Below are 24,852 nucleotides of genomic sequence, written 5' to 3' on the forward strand. Positions count from 1 at the left end.
CCTGGGGCATGTATCTAAGGCAGGTGAGTATGTACAGGTATTCATGGGGTATTGTTTCAGGGGGTGGAGACCCACACAATAACTGGAAGGATATTGCCATCCTAGGGAGCCCTGCTATATTCTCTAATAGAATGGCAGGAATCCCCTGAGTTCATGGCAAAGGAGAACAGATCATTACTCCAGGCTCTTAATATTGATGATTGTACTCAAGAACCTTTCTTATGAAATTGAAACTTAGCCTAGTATTATACTTTGCCTGAGAGTTACCTCCTAACAGGGCCTCCAAGAGTGGAATGGAGCTCCTGAGCTCTAGAGACATCTAGACACTACAGACAGGGCAGACGAGCTCCAGAATTCAGCACCCTGTCAGTGGGCCTTACTTTGGAATGTATGCTCCCCAATGTAACAGAGTTGGATTCATTTATAATTACCCTATACATGGCTTTTCTGTCCCTTTTATTTGAGCCAATAATTAGCACTGTACTTGTTAAATATGTCCTAGAGGCTTAAATCTTCATTCTGTTCATATGCTGGTTGAGCCCTGAATCTCAGCAGTGTTGCAACACCTACTCTCCAGTTCATTGGACTCGCCCAGGACAACTAACAAGAGGATGATGATGACTAATGCCCATTCCAAGAAACAGAGAGTATCTACAACTGCAAGCAAGACAGTTCCATCCGTCTGCCCCATGGGATCTAAGCCCCCCCTCAGTCAGAAACAGAGTGGGCATCACCATCCCCAAATCCTCAAGATTGGGGAATGGACAGTGGATTAAAGTACACTTAATATTATTCTATTATAGACTTACTATTTTTCTAGCAATGGAAGAACTTGTATCATTGATATAAAGACAGTGGCCACCAGAGGTTTTGAGGGGAGGGAGAGGGAAGAGTAGGTTTAACATGAGGCATCTTGGGGACATTGGAATTGTCCTGCATGACATTGCAGTAGTAGTTACAGGGTATTATACATTTTGTCAAAACCTGTAAAAGTGTGCAAGGCAAAGTGTAAACTATAATCTGTAGTCCGTAGTTAGCAGCAATGCTGCAATAAGTGTTCTTCAGTTATAACAAATATACCACACTGATGAAAGATGTTGATGGGGGAAGTGTGGGAGGGGTGAAGGTGGGGTATATGGGAATCCCTTATTTTTTTTTTTAATAATTTTTGTCTTTAAAAGATTATTTGCTTTTTAAAAAATTTATTTGTATCCCTCTCCACTTGATGGTTCTCTCATTTGTCTGCTTGTTGTTTCCTTGCCTTCTCCAGGAGGCACCAGGAACCATCACTGGGACCTTCCACAGAGGAGGCGAGTTCCTAACAGCCTGAGCGACATCCGCTCCTTGCCCTTATATATATGTATATATATATTTTTAATTTCTCTCCCCTGCTTCCCTCAACCCCCCGTTTTCTGCTCTCTGTTCTTTCGCTGTGTGTTCTTCTTTGTCCGCTTCTTATCAGTGGCACTGGGAATCTGTGTTTCTTTTTGTTGCATCATCTTGCTGTGTCAGCTCTCCGTGTGTGCGGTGCCATTCCTGGGCAGGCTGCACTTTCTTTCGCGCTGGGCGGCTCTCCTTACGGGGTGTACTCCTTGTGCTTGGGACTCCCCTGTGCTGGGGACACCCCTGCGTGGCAGGGCACTCCTTGCACGCATCAGCACTGCGCATGGGCCAGCTCCACACGGGTCAAGGAGGCCCAGGGTTTGAACCACGGACCTTCCATGTGGTAGACAGACACCCTATCTACTGGACCAAGTCCGCTTCCCTCCCCTTATATTTTCGATGTAATGTTTATGTAATCTAAAGCTTCTTTAAAAGTAAATGTAAAAAAAATTTTTTTTAAAAAAGCAATTACCAAATTTATTTGGAAGGGAATGGTTTCCTGAATGACTACAAATATCCTAAAATAGAAGTGCATCAGAGGACTAGTGCTTCCTGACCTTGAAGTGTATAAGAAAGCCACAGTGGTCCAACAGCAAGGTATTGGTATAGGGATAGAGACACTGATCAATGGAATCGAATTGAGAGTTCAGATACAAGCCCTCACCTCTATGGCAAACTGAGTTTTGATAAGCCTACCGTACCAATTACCCTTTTCTGGGACAGAATAGTCTCTTTAATGAATGGTGCTGGACGAACTGGATATCCATAACCCCTGTTTCACTCCCTATATATGAATCAACTCAAAATGGATCAAAGACCTGAATATGAAAGCCAGGACTGTGAAACCCCTAGGAGATAATGTAGGGTAACAACTACAACACCTTGTAGTAGGTGGTCTTAAATGTTACACCCAAAACATTAGCAACAAAAGAAAAAACAGATAAATGGGACCTCCTTAATATGAAACACTTCTTGTTCTCAGAGGACTTTGTGAAGAGGGTAAAAAGGCAGGCTACTCAATGGGAGAAAATATTTGGATATCCAACATCTGAGAAGAGTCTAATATTCATGATATATAAAGACATCCTACAACTCAATAATAAAAAGGCAAATGGCCCAGTTAAAAATGAACAAAAAAGACCTGAGTAGACATTTTTTCTAAAGAAAAAATATAAATGGTAAAAAAATCACACGAAAAATATTCAACATTATTAGTGATTAGGGAAATGCAAATCAAAGCTATAATGAGATATCATTTTACACCTACTAGAATGGCCACTATTAAAAAATTATAAAAGTACAATTGTTGGAGATGATGTGGAGAGAGATGAATGTTTATTCACATTTCATGTGAATTTAGAATGGTACAGCCACTGTTGAAGTCTATTTTGCGATTCCTAAGGAAGTTAGAAATATATCTACCATGTGATTTGGCAATACCACTACTAGGCATATACCCAGAACTGAGAGCCTTGACATAAACAGACATCTGCACACCAATTATCGTAGTGACGTTATTCACAATTGCCAAAAGATGGAAACATCCAGGTGTCCATTGGCTGAGGAGTCAATAACCAAACTGTGGTATATAAACACGATGGAATATTATTCATCTGTAAGAAAAAATGTAAGTCGTGAAGCTCCATTTTGTTGAGTGAAGCAAGCCAGGCACAAAAGGATAACTATTATTTGCTTTTGCTATTGTGAAGTAAAATATAATGAGCAAAGTCATGAAGTTAAATAGAATATAAATCACCAGAGAATAGAATGTGGCTAGAGAATGGAAAGCTGAGGTTTACTCTGTGCAGAATTGGTAAAAAATTGTTTGTAATTGAATAGAAATGGTGAAAGCACATCATAGGATTTGTAATTAGTAGCACTAAAATATGGTTGGGGTTTTTTTTTTTTTGGAATAACAAAAATGCTGTAATATTAATTGAAGTGATGAATGCAAAATTCTGTGATTATACCAAATACCACTGATTGTACACTTTTGATAAATTATATGGTTTGAACAAAAAAACGATAGGGTGGGTTGGGGAAAAATACACCAAATATAAGATATGGATTATACTTTGAAGATACTCTTTCATAATTTGTTATAAATGTTTCGCAATAATTCAAAGTATTTGTGGTGGGGTGATGTATGGGAGCCCTGTATGATGTTTTGCATCATACTATATAATTTTTGCTTACATGTATTTATGTGTGAATGATATACTTCAATCAATTGTTTTTAAAAATGAATAGAAAACAAAATATATAATATAAAGAGATTAAAAAGCTTGATCATCAAAAAAAAGAGTATTATATCATGGGGCAAAAATTAATTTTTTAAATAAATTGTTCTGTGACACTGGATAGCCATTTAGAAAAGTATAAAATTAGATCCATACTTTATATCATGCACAAAAATAAACTTTCAAATAGATTAGCGAACTAAATGTAACACATGAGCCAATAGAAGCACCAGGAGTAATTAAGCATGGGTGAATTCCTCAATTACTTCAGGAGATGGTAGAGAAAGGCTTTCTGAGTATGACTCAAAATCCAGTTGCAGTAAAAAAAGACTGATAAATGTGAATATATAAAAAAACACTGCATAGCAAAAAATTATAAACAAAATTAAAGGACAACCAACTGGGAGAGAATATTTACAACATATATCTCAATTAAAGGACTAACATCCTTAATATATAAAGAACTTGTAAAAATTTAGGAAATAAAGACCAAACTTGATAGAAAAGTAGGCAATACACATGAATAAATAATCCACACAAAAAGATAGAAAATGGACGCTAAACATGTATACTTCAGTCTAATGAGAGACATGCAAAATAAAATTACACTGAGATATTTCTCATCTATTAGACAAAAACAAAAAGCTTGAAAAACCTTTCCATTGGCAAGTCTGTGGGGAAACAGGCATGCTCATACATTGCTGGTAGGGGAATTTGATAATACCTAAGTTTACAACTCTTTGACCCAATAGTCCCACTGCTAGAGGTTTACCCTGAAGATATTCTTCTCATAATACAAAGTTAAATATGTATAAGATTATCATTGCTACGTTATTTGTAATTGCAGAAGTATTGTAAACAATCTAAATGTAAATTGTGAAATAAAACAACACATAGATTGGTTGAATAAATTATGGTTCATCCATACAACAGAGTACCATGCAGAAGTAGAAGACAATGAGGAAGAGCTTTATGAACTGGTATAGAGTGATTCCCAGAATATATTGTTTAGTTTTTTTAGGAGGTCCTGGGAATTGAACCTAGGAACTCGTGTGCGAAGCAGGTGCTCAACCACTGAGCCACACCTGCTCCCTAGAATATATTAAATGAAAACACCCAGGGTGTGAAAGAGTATCTATAGTATGTAACTTTCTGCATAAGATAGGAGGAAAATTTATAGGTGTGAATATATCTGCTCATTTGTGCAGGTCTCTCTCTCTCTCTCACACACAGAAACACTCAGGAAAGATAAATTAGAAACTAATGAGCTTGATGAGTAAGGCCTGGAGGGGATGGGGTGGTAGGGATAGAGAGCTGCACGCAAACTGTTTCATTGCCTTACATATCATAATAAAATCAACAGGACCATGGGGAAAAGGTCACAGGTAGTATAAAGAGAAGTGAACCTATTTCAGATGAATTATTTTTAAAAATCTTTTCATTGTAACAAATATTGAACTCAGAATTTCCCATTTTAGCTCTTTTCAAGTGTACAAGTGCGTGGTATTACATTCACAACATTATATTATCATTCCCAAAATCCATTACCCCAAACTTTTCATCACCTCAAACAGAAACTATACCCACCAAATGAATCTGCTTTAAACACAATATTTTGACTAATACCTTTGGTCTAAAGACAGAAATAGCTGTAAAGACATACTAAATTTCTAGTTAGTAGGCATGTTTTTTCTGCAATGGTATGGGTTAGCAATTCTGAAGCTTCTTTCTGTATATTCTAGGAATGAGCAAATACGTACACTATTAGGGGAGTTACAAATATGGAAAGGAGGAAAACTAGAATGAACCTTGTGTTAAATTGTACTGGAATTGGTCTATCAGTATGAACTGATGGTTTTTCATTTAGACACACATTTAGAAATACATGTGTTTGTGTGTTTATGTGTGTGTATATTTTCTAGACCTGTCTTCTGGGATGGCTTAGGAAAAATGGCACACAGACATTTAAGAGGAACCTGGGCCCCCTAGAGAAATGGCTGATTCCAGGTTTGGGGCAGGATAAAACACTAGATGTGTCTGAAAATAAGGTTATGCCAGAAAGTAAGGTAGATGGATGGAGAGGTGTAAAAGGGTACAGGAGTCAGCATGAAGGAGCTCTCCCTGCCAAATATGGGACAATTTGAACATTAAATAATGATAGTAAAAGATTACAGTCCACAGAATAAGAGTCCGTAAGTTCATACTCAATAAATAAGTAGGTAAAGCAAAGACCTTCTTACAGTGAACGCCACCTAATAAATGCAGAAGTAAAGCTGGAGTTTAAAAATAGCCATTTGGTAACTGTCACAGTGATAATTTATGAGGTAGGAGTCATCACTGGGTGGCTAAACTTAGTGAAAGTTTGATGAACAGGATTTTTACATAGTCTCAAAGTATTTCCCTACAAGATACCTATTAATTGCAAAATGCAAAAAATAGTAACTTTACAAGAAAAAACCTGGCAGATCTCACCACCATTAACAGAAAAATCGATGTCGCGTGCTTCTTGACGTGATGCACCGAGGTCATCTCTGTGATCTTCTGGCCCCAAATGCTTAATCTGAAGTTAAACAGGAGTAAACATCAAAGAAAGGCAAACATGGACATTCCACGCAGTAACTGGCCGGTCCTCTTCAAAGGTCTCACGTCGTGAAGCACAGAGCCTGAGGGGGCGGGGAATTAAAGGAGGCTCTAGGGACATGATCGCCAAAAACAATCTCGACCAGACTTTTGTTGTTTTTGTTGCTATAAAGCAGGGGTTCTAAACCTTTTCTGTTCCACAGGCCCCTTTGCCAGTAGGGGAAAACCACGGGCCCCTGACCAAGCCCACACTGTGCTGCGTATTGTTTAATAACACGTCACACCCGCACCAACGCAGCCCGGCAAGAGCAGTGTTTGCTTTGAATGTCAGTTAAGCTCACGGACCCCTTGTTTAGAACCCCTGCTATACGGGATTTTATTGGAATAGTTGGCAAAATTTCAATAAGAGTATATAATAGATAATGGTATTGTATTAATGCTCATTTCCTGATTTTGTATATATCTCTGCAGTTACGTAATATCCTTGTTCTTAGGAAACACACTGGGGAATTTAGGGGTAAAGGGTCATTTTTCTGTAACTTAATCTCAAATAATTCCAGAAAAAGCAATATATATGGAACAGTGAAACATCTGTGATAAAATGTTAATGAATGGGGAATCTGGGTAAAGGATATATGAATGTTTTTTGTACTACTTTTGAAAATTTTATATAAATTTGAAATGATTTCAAAACAGAAAGGTAAAACAAGTCTGCAATAGTGTCAAAATCAAATAGCCCCTTAAAAATGTGGCACTGGCTTAGCTGTCCCCAACCGTGTGTGTGAGGGGCCGGTGTTGCTCGTCAGCAGTGGGGGGTGCAGCCTCTGCCCGCTGCCCGGCTTCCTCGGGGACGGGGGTTGGTGTCTGCAGATCTGTAGTGTAGCTGCTGCTTTTACTTCTCTTTATCGTTTTGAGCTCAGGAGTAAATTTATTCCTGCAGGTTGTTGATGAGCGAGAATTTTTTGAGATCATGCCCAATTATGCCAAGAACATCATTGTGGGTTTTGCAAGAATGAACGGGAGGACGGTTGGAATTGTTGGCAATCAACCCAAGGTGGCCTCAGGTAAGAGGAAGCAGCTGTCCTGAGCCTCAGGTGCAGGGTGGGGCCAGGGTGCGGTGGCCCTTCGTGTCCACTGCCCACCTTCTCCGATGTGACCTTCCGTGGTCAAAGGAGAAAACTCATGTGTTGTGAAAGCTCTCTTCTCTTTCAATGTTAATATCTCAAAGGGCTCTTTTCATCCATTGCTGTTTTTTTAAGGTTTACAGGGAACTTTCCTCCTTAGCTTGTGAGGTCTTCACTTTTTCGGGGGTCTGCTTTCTGTCCCCCTAGTTAGGAAATGAGACTCAGCCACTAAGCCCCGAGCTCCCTGAGGGCAGGGCATCGGTGTCGTTCTCACTGTTTTATCTCCAGTGCCTTCTACAGTACCAGGTGCTCGGTAAATATTCGCTGAATGAATGAAATCTTCCCTTTTAATTCTCCTTTTCCTGATACTAACATTAGATTTTGAGCTCTGAAAACGGCCTGTGTCTGGGTCTATCTCCTGCTTTCCTCCCGTGGAGGCTGCTAACGGCGACGCGGCCAGATCTGAGTCGGGCGGTGGGCGCGTGGGCCTGCGGCTGTGGACGCTGCTTCCCCCGCTCGCTTTCCCTCTAAGGTTAAGAATCTTTATGCCCACGTGCTCTCCCTTACTGACTCAGCCTCATCTTTTATTTCTGCCATGACCATTTTTCCTTGTCTTTAGAAAACAGTTTTGAAGTTAGGAACTTAGGCTCACCGAAAAGTGCATTTTGCCGGGAGTAAGTCCTCAGCTGCTCGCACATCCCTTGATTTCTTCCTCCCGGCCCTGTCGGTGCCTGGCCTGTCGTCCTGGCGTTGGGGCTGTGTCGGCCTTTTCTTCTGCTCTTTGTGGTGCTCTGCAGCACAGGTGGAGGGTCCCTGGTGGCTAATCCTGGCAACTGGATCTGTAAATTGCAGGGCCTGCCCCAACCCTGGCCTGCGTCTGAATGCTGGTATCCTGGTGTGCTCCTTGGCCCATGGCGCCCTCTTTCTTGACTCAAATTCTGTGTTGTTTATGGGCTTGGGGCACGGGGTGGGAGGTCTGCAGGTCACTGCTTTGTCGAAAAAGTTCACTCATACCTTGATCTGTTCATTTCCTATTTGCTCTTAAAAGGCTCGGCCCTGCTCTCATTGCTTCCCTGGGGCACCAACGGGACTGAGGGCCTCTGGTTTTCTGTTTCTGATTGTGTGCATTTATACAGGGACTGCCTCTTGTCTTGGTTGTCCCTGCTTATCTATGTTTTCAAGTTGACTTTTATTCCAGCTTCTTGTAGTTTTGAAATTTCTTAATCTAGGATTGTCTTTCAGATTCTTTATTGCAGGTCACTTCAAATTGAATAGAGTGGGAGGATGGGAAATTTAAAGCACTTTTTCTTTTATTGAGTTATAATTTATATCCAATAAAATGTACAGTTTCAAGTGGTCATTTTAATGGGTTTTGAAAATTTGATGATTATGTATACCTATGTAATTGCCATATACCTGTGTAATCACCCTTTAAAACAAGACTTAGAACATTGCCATTATCTCAGAGTTTGCTCAGCAAGAGGAAACTTTTGCCTATTTTATTGGATTGTTTGTGTTTTTATTGTTGATTTGTATATTATAGATGTTAGTCCTTTGCATATGTACTGTAAATATTTTTTCCTGGTTGATGACCTGCCTATTTCTTTTCTTTTTTTTTTTTTTAAAGACTTATTTATTTCTCTCCCTTTTCCCTGCCTCAGTTGTCTGTTCTCTGTCTATTTGCTGCGTCTTTGTCCACTTCTGTTGTTGTCAGCAGCATGGGAATCTGTGTTTCTTTTTGTTGCGTCATCTTGTTGTGTCAGCTCTCTGTATGTGCGGCACCATTCCTGGGCAGGATGCACTTTCTTTGGCGCTGGGTGGCTCTCCTTACGGGGCATACTCCTTGCACGTGGGGCTCCCCTATGTGGGGACACCCCTGCGTGGCACGGCATTCCTTGCGCGCATCAGCACTGCGTGTGGGCCAGCTGTACATGGGTCAAGGAGGCCCAGGGTTTGAACCGTGGACCTCCCATGTGGTAGACGGACGCCCTAAGCACCGGGCCAAGTCGACTTCCTTTTTTATTTTCTTAATGGTATCTTTTGATGCACCTAAAATTTTAAATTTCATTTAGTTTAAAATGTTTTCACTTATGGTTAATGCTTTTTGACTCCAGTCTAAGAAATCTTTGCCTGCTCCAAGGTTATTAATATAGTTCTACTGTGTAATCTTTTAGGAGCTTTATTGTTCAGGGTTTTAGGTTTAGGTTCAGAATGATCCATTTTAAGTCAATTTTTGTGTGTGGAGTAAGATAGTTTACTTTCATTTTTTATCTGTACAAATACTTAGTTCCAGCACCATTTCTTACAAAGACTTCCTCTCTGCTTTGAATTGTTTTGGTGCCTTGTTCAAACTTCAATTTTGTGAGTCTGTTTCTTCACAGACTCTCCTTTTTTACTGTTGTTTTTGACCTTCTGTCCTGACTGTTGTAGCTTTATAACAGTGGTTCTGTTGTAGCAAAGCCAGGAGTTCTGAACGGCAGAGAAAACGACACTTGGAAAGACAGAGGAACAGATTTATTATGGGTGGGTCTAGAGGAGAGTCAATCTCCAAATTCTGAGCCCAGTTTTTCAGTTTTCATGGGTTTATATAGGATTTTATGCGGGATCAGCGTGACTTTTGCTCATTGGCTGATGCATTGCTAAGTGAAATTTTGCAAGTGGGGTTACAGAAGCAGGAGGCAGGTGCAAGGTCATGCTTTTACAGGCTGATTTACAGAAGCAGGGGCAGGAGTGGTTTGTTAGCTTACTGAAGCAGGGAACAGGAGTCGTTCGTTTGATATTCTCCTGCAAGGCCATGTTCTCAGAGGCTGATTTACAGAAGCGGGGGCAGGAGTGACTTGTTAGATACTTTTTCTACAAGGTTATGCTTTTTCTTTCTCAGCAGTTCTGAGTCTGAAGCGGCTTGACCTCCTGGGTACATTTAGCTCTGTTGCAGATATTTGTGGTTATCCCAGGGGGAAGTGGTGCTGCTGGCATCGAGTGAGCAGAGGCTAGGGCTGTTGCTGAGCATCGTGCAGCGCAGCAGGGCAGCTCCCACAACAAAGACATAGCGGCACAAAATGTCAGTAGTGTGAGGGTGAGAGAATCTGCTTTATATAGTAAGCCTTGGAGTTAGCTTGTGAAACTCTTCCAATTTTGTTCTTTTTAAAAAAATATTGGTTATTATTTCTCCTTTATATTATTACCATGTTAAATTTTAGAATCTGCTTATTAAACAAGGAACTTGCTGAGATTTTGATAATAACTGCTTGAAAATATACATCTGTGCTGTCTAATAATATGCCAGCTATTAAACTTTCAATCTGAAAATAAATATAAATAATTCAAAAAATTAAAATGAAATACCGTTAAAAATTTGGTTCCTCAGTTCCACCAGCAGTATTTCAAGTGCTCAATAGCCATATGTGGCTAGTGGTTACCACGCTGAGCAGCACAGCTATAGACTATTTCCATCATCACAGAAAGTTCTTTTGGACAGCACAGGTATAGATAAATTGGGGGAAGAATGGATATCGTAACATTTATTCTTCTCATCAGTGCACATAAAAGTTTTTTGTAGATGCTCTGTATCTGATTATAGAAATTCTTCTCTGTTCCTAGTTTACTGTTAGCTTTTAATCATACCTGGATATTGAGTTTTGTCAGATGTTTTCTATCTGGATGGTCATATTTTTTTCTGTTATTTAATAATGACATTGATTTTTACATTTTAAATTAACCCTGCATTCTGGGATAACTCTACTTAGTTCTGATGTATTACTGTTTTATATATTACTGGATTCAATTTGGTAATATTTTTTAAAAGATTATTGCATCTCTGTATCATTAAGGACTTTGGTCTATATTCTTTCTTAAAATGTCTTTATTTGATTTTGTTATTAGGTAATGCTGACTTTCATAAAATACACTGGGAACGGTTTTATGAGGGGATGTACCAGTGTAGTGTATACCACATTATAGATACTATTTCCTTTAATTCCTTTTTTTTTTGTTCTTTGAACTTTTTCTTTTAAAATAATTTCAATCTTGTTGGAAAGTTAACAAAAATAATATAAGAGCAATACAGATAATTCCAATATAACCTCCCTACCAGATTTATCAACTTTAAACATTTTGCCACATTTGTTATATCATTCTATCTACCTACCTACTTATCTGCCTATCATCACTTGAGAAGAGGTTGTATACATTGTGCTTTTTTTTTTTTTAAAGATTTATTTATTTCTCTCCTCTCCGCCCCCACCCCGGTTGTCTGTTCTCTGTGTCTATTTTGCTGTGTCTTCTTTGTCCGCTTCTGTTGTTAGTGGCACGGGAATCTGTGTTTCTTTTTGTCGTGTCAGCTCTCCATGTGTGCGGCACCATTCCTGGGCAGGCTGCACTTTCTTTCACGCTGGGCAGCTTTCCTTACGGGGTGCACTCCTTGCACGTGGGGCTCCCCTATGCGGGGACACCCTGTGTGGCGGGGCACTCCTTGCGCACATCAGCACTGTGTATGGGCCAGCTCCACATGGGTCAAGGAGGCCCGGGGTCTGAACCGCGGACCTCCCATGTGGTAGATGGATGCCCTAACCACTGGGCCAAGTCCACCGCCCATTTGTGCTTCTTGAACACTTAATAATACTTCCATGTATAATTCCTGAGAACAAGGATATTCACTTATGTAATCACATTAATATAATTATCAAGTTCAAGATTTTTAACATTGATAAAAGCATGTAGAGTATATTCCAATTTTTTCAGTTGTTCCAATAATGTTCTTTTGGGCATTTTCTCTTCCATTATTATATCTAGTCCAGGATCATGGATTTCCTTTGTCATTGTCTCTTTAGTCTCTTTCTGTTTTAATTGTAGAAACATTTATACAACATATTTCCCATCTCAGTCTCTTCCATGCATACAATTTGGTGACATTAATCACATTCATGATGTTGTGCTGCAGTCAGTACCATCCATTATCAAAACTTTACCATTGCCCCAAACAGAAGCCCTGTACTCATCCTCCCTTGACCCCACCCCTAGTAACCTGTACTCTACTTTCTGTCTCTATAAATTAATGTATTCTAGGTATTCCATAAAGTAGAATTACACACTATCTCTTGTTTTATGTCTGGTTTATTTCACTCAAGATGTCCTCAAAGTATGTCTGTATTGTAGCATGTATCAAAACATTCCTTTTTATGGCTGAATAATATTCCATTGTATGTATATACCATGTTTATCCATTCATCTGTTGATGGATGCCTGGGTTGCTTCCACCCTTTGGCTATTGTGAATAATGCTTCTGTGAACATTGGTGTACAAATAAGTGTTCCGAGTCCCTGCTTTCAGTTCTTTTGGGTATATACCTCAGAATGGAATTTTAGGTCATTTGGTAATTCTTTGTTTAACTTTTTGAGGAACCAGCACAGTGGCTGCAACATTTTACATTTCTACCAACAATGTGAGGGTCCTGTTTTTCTAAATCTTTACCAACACTTGATGTTTTCCATTTTTAAAATTAACAGCCATTTTAGAAGATGTGAAGTGGTTTCTCATTGTGTTTTTGATTTGCATTTCCCTAATGGTTAATTATATTGAATATCTTTTCGTGTGCTTATTGTCCATGTACATATCTTCTTTGGAGAAATGTCTGTTCATTTCCCTGGCTCATTTTTTGTTTGGTTGTTTTGTTTGAGTTGCATGATTTCTTCATAATATTCTGGACATTAACCTGGATTAATCTGGATATTAGATGTATGATTTCCAACTATTTTCTTTCATTCTGTGTGTTGTCTTTCCTCTTTCTTGATAATGTTCTGTAGTGTAAAATTTTAAAAATTTTGATGGTTTGATTATTTAGTTGCTCGTGCTTTTGGTTTAAAGTCTAAGAATCCATTACCAAACGTTTTCTTCTACAAGTTATATAGTCTTAGCTCTTGTATTTAGGTTGCTGATCCATTTTGAATTAATTTTTGCATATGGTGTGAGGTAGGGATCTACTTTATTCTTTTATATGTGGATACCCAAGAGACTATTTTTTCCCTATTGAGTGTGTGGCAGTTTGAAGTTCTTTTTTGAATCCCCAAAAGAAAAAGATTATGTCCTTAAACTAACCTATTCTTGTGGGTGTTAGATCCTTTTGATTGGACTATGTCAGTGAGGCATGATTCAGGTTGTCTCCTCCTCTTGCTGGGTCTTACGTAAATGGAGACACAAAGAGAAAGACACAGGAAAAGGGAGCACTGCCATTTTGACCTGGTTGTGTGTGAGAGAGGACTTGAAGATCGCTACAGCCAAAGCTTAAGCATGACACCCCCAAGAGGCTGGGCCCAAGGAGCAGCTCAAGGCTGAAGAGATGAGTCATATGCATGATAGCCCACAGCTGAACTAGGGAAGGCACTGAGTAGCCTAGACTGAGAGAGAAGGCCTGGAAAGAGACAACCCTGTGCTTGGTTGCTCACAGCTGAGCTCTGAGAGACAGTAGATTCTGAAGGGGAAGGCAGAGACTTGGCAGAGATTGGTGGCCATCTTGCTTTGCCATGTGGCAGGAGCCCAGGAAAAAGCATCTCTGCTGATGCCTTTATTTGGACATTTCACAGCCTCCAAACTGTAAGTTTTTATCCCAAATAAATCCCCTGTAAAAAAGCCAACCCATTTCTGGTACTTTGCATTGATAGCCTGGGGGTAACTAAGACAGAGTGGACTTGGAACCCTTGTCAAAAATCAGTTGGCCATAGAAATGAGTGTTTATTTCTGAATTCTCAGTTCTATTCCATTGGTCTTTGTATCTGTCCTTGTGCCATTACCGCACATTACTGTGACTTTGCAGTAAGTTTTGAAATTGGGAAGTGTGAGTCCTTCAACTTTGTTCTTTTTTCCCCCAAGATGCTTTTGGCTATTTAGGACCCTTACCCTTTCATACAAACTTGATGATTTGCCTCTCCATTTCTGCAAAGAAGGCTTTTGAAATTTTGACTGGTATTGCATTGGATTTGTAAATTGCTTTGGATAGTATTGACATTTTTTTTTTTTTTAAAGGGAAGCTGTTGGTTTACAGAAAAATAATGCAGAAGATACAGAGTTCCCATATATTCTTCCTACCATCAGCACATTGCATTAGTGTGGTACATTTGTTACTGTTAGTATTGACATCTTTTTATTTTTTTATTTTTTATTTATTGAAACCTATCACCCACACACAAATATACATAAACAGTAAGTGTATAGTAATAGTTGTGAACTTACAAAACAAACATATGTAACATCGTACAGGACTCTCATAACTCACCCTACTACCAACTCCTTATATTGTTGTTAAACCTTTTTTACTTATGATTAATGAGCACTGTCAAAATATTACTACTAACCAAAGTATTTTTCCCCAAACCTCTCTATTATTATCTTTGTCATTTATATATGAATATACATAAACAATTAAGTGTATAGTAAAAGTTGTGAACTTACAAAGCAAATATGCATAACATCCTACAGGGGTCCCATACATCAACCCTCCACCAACACCTTGCATTGTCATGAGATATTTGTTACAAGTTATGAAAGAATATTGTCAAAATCTTTCTATTAATCATAGTCCAAATCTTACATTTGGTGTGTTTTCCCCCCAACCCGCCCTATTATTATTTTTTAAATTTATTTTTAATGTCAGAAGTTGTAAACTTATAAAGCAGTCATGCACATGTGCAGAACATCTTAATGCTATTACATCTTCGATTCCATGAACAGAGGATATCTTTCCATTTATTTAGGCCTTCTTTAATTTCTTTCAAAATGATATTCTGTTGTCTGCATACAAGTACTTTGCATCCTCAGTTAAGTTTATTCCTAAATATTTTATACTTCTAGTTATTGTGAATTGTTTTTATAATTTCCTGTTCAGATTATTCAGTGTTGGTGTTAGAAACACCACTGATATTTGCATGTTAATCTTGTACCCTGCCACTTTGCTGAATTTATGTATTAGCTCTAGTAGCTTTTTTCTTGTAGATTTTTTTTGATTTTCTATATATAAGATCATGTCTTTTGTGAACAGGGATAGTTTCTCTTCTTCCTTATCAACGTGGATGGATACCTTTTATTTCTTGCCTAATTGCTCTGGCCTGCTTTCAGTACAATGTTAATAAGAGTGGTGAAAAGTGGGTATCTTAGTTTTGTTCTGATCTTAGGGGGAAAGCTTTGAGTCTTTAACCATTGAGTATGATGTTAGCTTTAAGTATCTCATATATGCCCTTTATCATGCAGATCTAGGATTACCTGCTATTTCTATTTTTCTAAGGGTTTTTCTCAAGAAAGGGTGCTGCATTTTGTCAAATGGTTTTTGCATCGAGATAATTTTTTCCCCTTCATTCTCTTAATGTTGTGTATTATATCAATTGATTTTCTTATGTTGAACCACCCTTGCATTCCTGGGATAAATCCACCTGATCATGGTGTATAATACTTTTAATGTGCTCTTAGATTTGGTTTGCTAGTATCTTATTCAGAATTTTTACACCTATGTTCATAAGAGATACTGGACTGTATTAGTCTATAATTTTCTTTTTTTTTGTGCTTACTCTCTCTGGCTTGGTATTAGGTTGATGCTGGCCTCATAGGTTGAGTTAGGAACTGTTTCTTCTCAGTTTTTTCAGAGTTTGAGAAATATTGGTGTTAAATCTTCTTTGAATGTTTGGTAAAATTCACCAGGGAAGCATCTGGTCCTGGGCTTTTCTTTACTGGGAGTTTTTTAGTCACCTATATTAGTCCATTGAGGTCTTCTATTTCTTCTTGAGTAAGTTTAGATAATTTTTGTATTCCTGGGAATTTCCCATTTCATCTAGGTTTTCTAATTGGTACAATTGTTCATTCTGTCTTCTAATATTCCTTTTTATTTCTGTAAGGTTGGTTGTGATGTACCTCTTTTTTTTTTTTAACATATTAAAGTTGATTTCTCACTGTAATCTCAGCCTTCACACACGAGCCCAATGCTTTTTAGTGTTTTATTAAAAAATAATTCACACACCATACAATTCACTCATTTAATGTATACAACTCAAATTTTTTTTTTTTTTAGGTACCAGAACTAGGGATTGAACCTGGGATTGACCAGGGATTGACCAGGGATTGAACCTGGGATCTTGGAGGCTGGCACTTAACCACTGAGTCACAATAGTTCCCTTGAGTTGGCTCCCTCATCTGTTTGCTTGTTGTTTGTTCATTTTTTGTTGTTGTTGTTGAAGATTTTTATTTCTTCCCCCCCTTGTTTATGCTTGCTGTCTGCTCTCTGTCTGTTCGTTGTCTACTTGTGCTATTTTTAGGAGGCACTGGAAACGAACCTGGGACCTTCCGTGGAGACCTGGGAGGGAGGTACCTAATGGCTTCAGCCATCTCTGCACCCACTTTTTGTGTCTCTCATTGTGCTTCCTTGTTGCATCATCTTGTTGCTTCAGCTCGCCATGCCAGGCTGTCACATCGGCTCGCTGTCTTGCTCATCTTCAGGAGGCACTGGGAACTGAACCCAGGACCTCCCATGTGGTAGGCAGGTGCTCACCTGCTTGAGCCATATCCGCTTCCCTCATTTGTTTTTGCTTCTTGTTTGTTTTCTTTAGGAAGCACTGGGAACCAAACCCAGGACCTCTCATGTGGGAGGTGGGTGCTCAGCTGCTTGAGCCATATCTGCTCCCTGATGTACCTCCTTTTATTTCTAATTTGCATCCTCATTTTTTCTGTCTGTCTAGCTAAAGGTTTACCAATTTTATCAATCTTTTCAAAGAAACAACTTTTAGTTTCATTGATTCTCTCTTGTGTTTCATTTGTGGCCACTATAATCTTTATTATTTCTTTTCTCTGCTCACTTTGTATTGAGATTGTTCCTTATTTTCTAATTCTTCCAGATATTAGATTAGGTTAGTGGTTTGAGATCTTCATTCTCTTTTCTTTAAAACAAGTCATCAGTTTATTTAATTCTAAAGTTTTTGACAGTTCTTCCCATAACAATAATTTTAAAAACCACATGTGGAAAACCCTTTATAGTAACTCGGCAGTTCAAAAGTTTAGCTCCATTTTGTGGTTTATGCATTTGATCTCTGGAATTATATAGTTCTGTTATTTAAAATATAATATTTAAATCTAAGTTTTACATTTCAAAAATTACCTTCAACAGTAACTAAGTATGCTTTCTCTGAATTACTTCGGAGAATATTTTTTCAGAATGTGAGAATATATATGTATACCTACAATCTTGAATTTAAAGTTTGTTTTCAGAAACCTAATGTCTATAAATTTTCCTCTCAACACTGCTTTTGCTGCATCCAATAAGGTTTGGTATGTTGTTTTTGTTTTCATTCATCTATTCTAATTTCTTCTTTGATACATTGGTTGTTTGAGAGCATGTTGATTTTTTTTCCTCCCACATATTTGTCAATTTTGTACTTCTCCTGTTATTGAATTCTAGCTTCATCCCATTGTGGTTAGAGAAAATACTACGTATGATTTCCATCTCTTAAAATGTACTGAGACTTGTTTTGTGACCTAACATATGTCCTGTCCTAGAAAATGATCTGTGTGCACTTGAGAAGAATGAATATTCCGCTGTTGGATAAAGTGTTCTGTATGTCTGTTAGGTCTAATTGGTTTATAATATTGTTTAAACCCTCTATTTCCTTATTGATCTTTTTCTATCTGAATGATCTGTGTGTTAATGAAAGTCTCTTTTAATTCTTGTAACTATGCTAAGAGGTAATAATATTCTCATTAAAAATTTTTAACTTTAAAGAAGCTTTGGATTATATAATTGTTACATAAGAAATATAGCTTTTAAAAAAAAGACAAAAAATATATCACACCTGTACCAACAACAACTACCAAAAAAAAAAAGTAGGGGAGGGAGCAGATGTGGCTCAAGCAGCTGGGCGCCCACCTCCCATATGGGAGGTCCTGGGTTCAGTTCTCAGTGCCTTCTAAAGAAGACAAGCAGACAATGGATGGACACAATAAGCAGAGACGACAAACAGCAATGAGCAGACAGATGAGGGAACCATCTGGGGGGTGGGGAATAAAGGGGATTCCCATATGCCTCACCCTCTCCCCCTCCCACACTTTCCCACATTAACATCTTTCTTTGGTGATAACATCCTCATTTTGCAGATGAGGAACCTCAGTTTGAGAAAGATCAAGTAATTTTTCAAAGGGCATAATTGGTGGAGCCAGAACCCAAGCTCTGTGAACTAAGAGCAGCCTCTGAATGATACCTCTCACTAGTGTTTCCACTGGGGCAAGCCTAGAACAGTCAGCTGGCAGCAGTCCCCAGTTTCTGGGGCAGAGCCTGGGGGCCTGCACTGAGTTGTGCTCCCAGGGAACTGGTGGGGATGGGCCCTCTTTAGCCAGTGAAAGGTGGGTTCTCCCTTCTTCCTTGTTTTTTTTTCCTGGAGCCTAAGTGTCCCCTATTGCTGTTCTAAGATGAGGAAACTTTGGTGCCTCCATAGAAACGAGCTTTGGATGGTTGTTGCGTATACATTCTCATTGTGGGTGGAACTCAGAATTGTCCAGAAGCTCAGCATGGTACTCTCTCTCTCTCTCTCTAGGGTGTTTGGATATTAATTCATCTGTAAAGGGGGCTCGTTTTGTCCGATTCTGTGATGCATTCAATATTCCACTCATCACTTTTGTTGATGTCCCTGGCTTTCTGCCTGGTAAGTCATTGATAGAGGTGGAGGCCAAGGGAGGTAAGTTTGCCTAGGAAGGCACCCACTTTATGTGGAGATCTTGCACATTTCTTTAAGGATCTGTGATTTCTCCGTATTCTGGGTGTCTGGAAGGCAGGCTGTGTGAGAGGTGGCACTCTCCTGGCTCAGTGGGGAGATGGGAATATCTGACACATTAGAGTGGCAGACAGCCCATGTGAGGCTGATGTGGGTGCCTTGCGACTCTTCCTCATAATCTAGGCACAGCGCAGGAATACGGGGGCATCATCCGACATGGCGCCAAGCTGCTGTATGCATTTGCAGAGGCAACTGTGCCCAAGATCACAGTCATCACCAGGAAGGTGAGGAACTCCCTTTGGAAACCCTCCCCACAGCATAGCCATGGTCAGCAGTCTGGCTAAGAGTTTCACCAGGGCTGGAAGAAGAACAGTGTTCAGTCTTTAATAGATCCCTTGAAGACAGCATTTCCAGCCCTGCAGACATGCCCATGGTCTTTTAACACATGGATGTGAAAACAGCTTGTTTTAAGAAGCCAGGGAAGACAGAGAACATGAACTAGGAGAAGCCTCTAGGCTGTGCTCATGTATTCTCCACCCTGGCTTCCTGGCGGGTGTTGATACTCTTTGTCCCCATTTAACCTGGCTTCCTGTGGTCTGTCAGCCACATGACTGGCTGTCTCTGCTCTAATATTCAGCATTTGAATCTGTCATAGGCCTATGGAGGTGCCTATGATGTCATGAGCTCCAAGCATCTTTGTGGTGACACCAACTATGCCTGGCCAACAGCAGAGATCGCAGTCATGGGAGCAAAAGTGAGTACCCCCGACTTTCCCCTTTCCTGGGTCCAGGATCAGTCCTCCTCCAGCAGGAGCTCAGAGCACAGCTGGGAAGTGTTGGAGAGAAGCCAGGGCCCCGAGGATGGGCCAGGACTCAGGGGAGTTGGGACCTAGACCTTGGGCCTCTAAGACCAGCTCTGCCTCTTGCCCTGGGCTTTCACTTCTGGCACATCCCTGTGTCTTCATGCTTAGCATGGGTGGGGTAGGTGAAAGGAGTGGAAAGAGGGAGGGGATTTTAGGTGAGAGGGGCCCAAAGTGGGTTTTGAGATTGTGAGTAAAAGAGGGAGGGTTGAATTAGCTGACTTAAAAATTGGGAGGACGTGAGACTCCCCCCAATGCCACCTCAGCTCCCAGGGAGGGCCCCAGAACCATTCCTTTCATCCAGAAGAAGCTGAATTGTAATTCTAACTCTGGTGATCGTGGGAAGAACGTCCTGTTGCTGGACTGCTGGACTCCTCTACCTTTCTCATCTTTGAAATGACTGTAGGGGTCGACCAGGTACTTCTTAGGGCCTACCCCCCCAGATCTAACTTTCAGGGTTCTGACTTGAAGACCCATCCTCCGTCACCCATCTTTGTACATTTGTAATTCAGCGTATTTGCTTCTGGTCACTGAATTGTAGCATGAGGGCCCAGGATAATGAAAAAGGAAAACAGCATGTTTACTTCCCCCTAATGGAAAGGGCCACGAATCTAATAGTGGGAATAGGCCCAAAATCTTGGCCTCTTTGAGGCCAAGAAGAGAAGGTAAGAAGGAATCTTGGGAGAGAAGCCAGTGGCCATATCTGTGCCTGGGCTACAGCCAACTGCCCATCAGATGGTGACCCCAGGCAGTGCCTGCTTCTGTGCTCTCGCCCCTGGAGCTGGCACTTCTTACCAGTGCACTCTGATTTACTAAGAAGTTCACAGACACACAAAAGTGAATGAGCTGGAGGTCTGCCTGGCTTGGGACCTCCGGTGAAGTCCAGTGACTTTTCTCATGGCAGGGTGCTGTGGAGATCATCTTCAAAGGGCACGAGGATGTGGAAGCTGCTCAGACGGAGTACATTGAGAAGTTTGCCAACCCTTTTCCTGCAGCAGTGAGAGGTAGGGGATCTAGATTCCACAGGGTGGGGAGGGAAGCTTTGTTCATTTGTTTGGCCACTTGCTAAGTCTTTCACTCCAAGAAATCTGACATCACTGTCTTTTGCCCTTGCAGTCAAATCTGGGGACTGGTGAGGTTTTGGGCTGTTTCTGAGCAGCAGTTACTTAAGGACAGGGGCCATGCATAGACTGCTTTAGTACACAGGATCAAAACAACATTGCATAAATACCTTAGCTTCTAGGCATTGCTCTCTCTATCTCACGCGGTGTAAAAACTGCCCCTAGATCACAGCGATTTAAAGCCACCAGCACATGTGTTTTCTCACGGTTCTGAGGGTGGCACTTTCTGTCCGGGTTAAGGTGGGCGGTTCTGCTGGTCTTGCCTGGGCTCACTCACGCAGTTACAGTCACCTGGTGGGCTGGCTGGGGCTGGATGATCCAGGGTGGCCTCACTTACGGGGCTGATGCTGACGGGCAGCTGGACCCTCTCTCTACATGGTGTTTCATCCCTTAGGAGGCCAGCCCTGGCTTCTTTACATGGTGTGTTAGTTCCCAGCTGCTAAAACCAGTACCATACAGTGGGTTGGGGTAAACACCTATCATTCAGTTTATTGGCTCACAGTTTTGAAGGTAGGGAAAGTCCAAAATCCAGGTGTCAGCAAGGTGATGCTTTTTCCCAGAAGACGGGCATTCTGGGCTGACTGCTGGCAGTCCTTGGGTCCTCGGCCTTGTCATCACACTGCAGTGCACATGGTAGCATCTTCTGCTTTCTTTTGTGGGTTGTTGAGTTTCAGCTTCTTTCTGTGGCTTTCTTTCTCTGGCCTTTTCTATAAGGATTCTAGTAATAGGATTAAGATTCACCCTGATTCAGTTGGCCACACCTTAAGTAAAAATAACATCTTCAAAAGGCCCTATTTACAATGGGTTCATACACAGGAATGGATTAAAAATGTTTTCTCTGGAGTACGTAACTCCTCTGCGCATATGGTATCCTTCGGGCAGAAGGTGCTATAAGGCCCCTTGAAGCCGAGGTTTGGGAATTGCATAGGGTCACTTTTGCCTCATTCTGTTGACCAAAGCACGGTGAAGAAATTGAGAAGTAGTAAGGTCACACGGCAGAACTTGGGTATAGAGATGGGAGTAACGGTTCCAGCCATTTTTTCAAAATAGAGGTGTATGTTTTTAATATTATTTCCTAATGAATTCATCTTGGCAGGGTAGAGGCATAAAAGCAAAAAGGACAGGTAGGAAGTCAGGAGGGGGTCTACTGTTCTTTTTTTGCCAAGTGCTTCTTAGCCAGAAGGTGGAGACTTGCCAGAATGGGGGGCTCCTGGGGAGCAGGGGAAGGTCCCCAGGCCCCACCTGTCTTCCAGCGTTTACATCCGGCTGGGCCCTGCCTACGCTCATCTCCAAAGGCACTGCCGAGGCTGAGCGGTATGGGGCTGGGGAGTGGCGTCATCTGGGGATACACACGATCTACTTCCTTTTCTGTGCTTCCTCAGGGTTTGTGGATGACATCATCCAACCTTCTTCCACTCGTGCCCGAATCTGCTGTGACCTGGATGTCTTGGTCAGCAAGAAGGTGCAGCGTCCTTGGAGGAAACATGCAAATGTCCCACTGTAAACAAATCAAAGGACAACGAACTGAGAGCTGAATTACTGCCTGGTTGTTCACACCCCATCTCTGACTTGTGCAAGGAAATCTGATAACTTGGAATAATTCTGTTAAGTTCTGGAAAGATAATCTTTCATGCTTTACTGTAAAATTGTTTTATTAAAATAATCGGTATTTATGAATCTGATAGAAAATGAGAACTAAAACAGTACTTAATATCACCCAGAGCTGACCCCTATTGATAGCCTCTATGTATTGTCTTCCTTTCCCCGCCTAAGAATATTTTTTCTTAGGTCTTAGTTTCCTTATTTCTAAAATGGGGATAATATAATATGCCCTATCCCTTAAGTAAGTCCCCCAGGATTGCTGAAAATTAAATATTTGCAGTTTTGTGTATGTGTCCAGCAGAATAGAAGCTCAGTAAGGCACAGTACCCTATCTTGACTTCAGTTATTTCCAGAAATGTGTTCTTACATTTTAAGAAACTTTATTTGGAAACATTTCAATCCTATAGAAATATTACAAGAGTTTTATTGTATGCCCTTTACCTAGATTCTATAGTTCCTATTTTTTCTGCATATGATCCCTCTCTTTCTAAATATGTACTTACTGTTTTGTTGGACTCATTTGAGAGCATGATGCAGGCATCACATCTCTCTTATACCAGAACTTCAGTATCTCCTAAGAACAGGGGCATTATTTTACATAGTCTTTTGTCTTTCATGACAGCAAGTTTTCAAGAGTGCATGCCTTTTACTTCATAGACAGTCCCTCAATTTGAGTTTGTCAGATTGTTTCCTGATGTTTGGATGCAGGTAAGACTGCTACCCAATTGTGTACTTTGAGTGCATCACATCAGGAAGTACACGATGTCAGTTTTTCTCATTATTGTTGATGTTGACTTTGCTCACTTGAAAATGGTGGTAGCTGCAAAGGCTTTGCACCAGCTACCATTTTTCCTTTATAATTAATATATTCTTTTTCAGTGTGGTATTCTATAATCCTATCTCTCCACACAGTATCAGCCACTAATTTTATTAGTGATTATCAACATCTATTATCAAAACTTTTTCATTACCTCAAACCTCTGTACCTTTTAAGCAGTAACTCCTGTCTCTCCTGCCCCTCCCTTACCTGCCTTGGTAACCTCTAATATCCTTTGTCTGTATGAATGTGCTTATTTGAGATATGTCCCAACAATTTTGGGTCGCACTTCCTTATTTTCTGACACAGTATGATGTTCTAGGTTCATCTTACCTTTCCTTGCCCCAGCACTGGAATAAGCCATTTCTCAAAAGGAGCCCTGGTTTTCTTTAGGAGGGTCATTTAGATGCCAAGATCTGGGGATTAGATGTTCACATTCATACTGGGGTGTTATTGCTTCTAGATACTTTAACAGACACAACTAGTAAATATTTATATATAATCGTGTCTATGTACATGGGTATGCATATATATTAGACCTATTATATATATATATTCCACCACCACCCCACCCCAATGGCTCCCCTGTCTGTTTGCTCATTGTTTTTGCTCACTGTCTGCTTGTTTCTTCTAGAGGCACTGGGAACTGAACTCAGGCCTTCCCATGTGGGAGATGGGTGTCCAACAGCCTGAGCCACATCCGCTCCTATATGTATATTTTAAAATGATGAGTTCATACTGACACTTATAATTCTAATCTCACATCACAGGTTCTTTGCCTTCTCTTACTCCATATTTCTCTTTTCTCCCATTAAGAGAAGGCTGACTACTATTATTTTCAATATATTTTACTCAATCCTACAGTAAGTAAAAGTTTCAGAATTGCTACAACCATAACATTATCAACAGTAAACCTTCTAAAATAAAGCTCAAGACTTTTATGATTACTTTTGTCTTTAAACTGAAGGTACATGATCATCTTACTTGGGTTTGTAATTCAAGGGTTAGGCTATCCATTTTATGGTGTCAGAAAACTTAGTTTCTATTTGTAGACCACTTTAGAGTTTTTTCCCCCTATCCTTGTTGACTTTTATTTTATTGCAAGTGTTAAGTAATAAAAATTATACCAGAACTTGAGATCTTTGGTTGTTCAGTATAAAGGCCAACCCATGTGTGTAAGCTCCTCTTAGGTGAAAGATTTCTTCCTCCCACCACTGATGACTTTCTCTTGTTCCGTATCCTTAGCTTCAAAAAGTCTGTAAGTACTATTTGGATGTAAGCCCTTAGAAACTTTTCAAGCAGACCAGACTTGGTGGACAATGGAATGCCTTGAGGATGGTGGCAGTTACGTCTTCTCATTAGCTGCTGTGCAGGAATGCCTTTCCCAACTT

The 24,852-nt window shown here is 40.2% G+C and overlaps 1 protein-coding gene across 1 annotated transcript in view; it reads left to right on the forward strand.

Moving 5' to 3' along the window:
• PCCB (propionyl-CoA carboxylase subunit beta) overlaps positions 1–24,598 on the forward strand; it is a 112,495-nt gene extending 87,897 nt beyond the window's left edge. The window contains exons 10-15 of the mRNA XM_004477644.5: positions 7,144–7,267; positions 18,886–18,993; positions 19,246–19,346; positions 19,718–19,816; positions 20,826–20,925; positions 22,425–24,598. Coding sequence (XP_004477701.2) covers positions 7,144–7,267; positions 18,886–18,993; positions 19,246–19,346; positions 19,718–19,816; positions 20,826–20,925; positions 22,425–22,546 — 654 coding nt within the window. The 3' untranslated portion in view covers positions 22,547–24,598. The remainder of the gene's footprint in view (positions 1–7,143; positions 7,268–18,885; positions 18,994–19,245; positions 19,347–19,717; positions 19,817–20,825; positions 20,926–22,424) is intronic.
• The last annotated feature ends 254 nt before the right edge of the window (positions 24,599–24,852 follow it).

Source organism: Dasypus novemcinctus, chromosome 4 (assembly GCF_030445035.2).
Source record: "Dasypus novemcinctus isolate mDasNov1 chromosome 4, mDasNov1.1.hap2, whole genome shotgun sequence".
Classification (NCBI taxonomy): domain Eukaryota; kingdom Metazoa; phylum Chordata; class Mammalia; order Cingulata; family Dasypodidae; genus Dasypus; species Dasypus novemcinctus.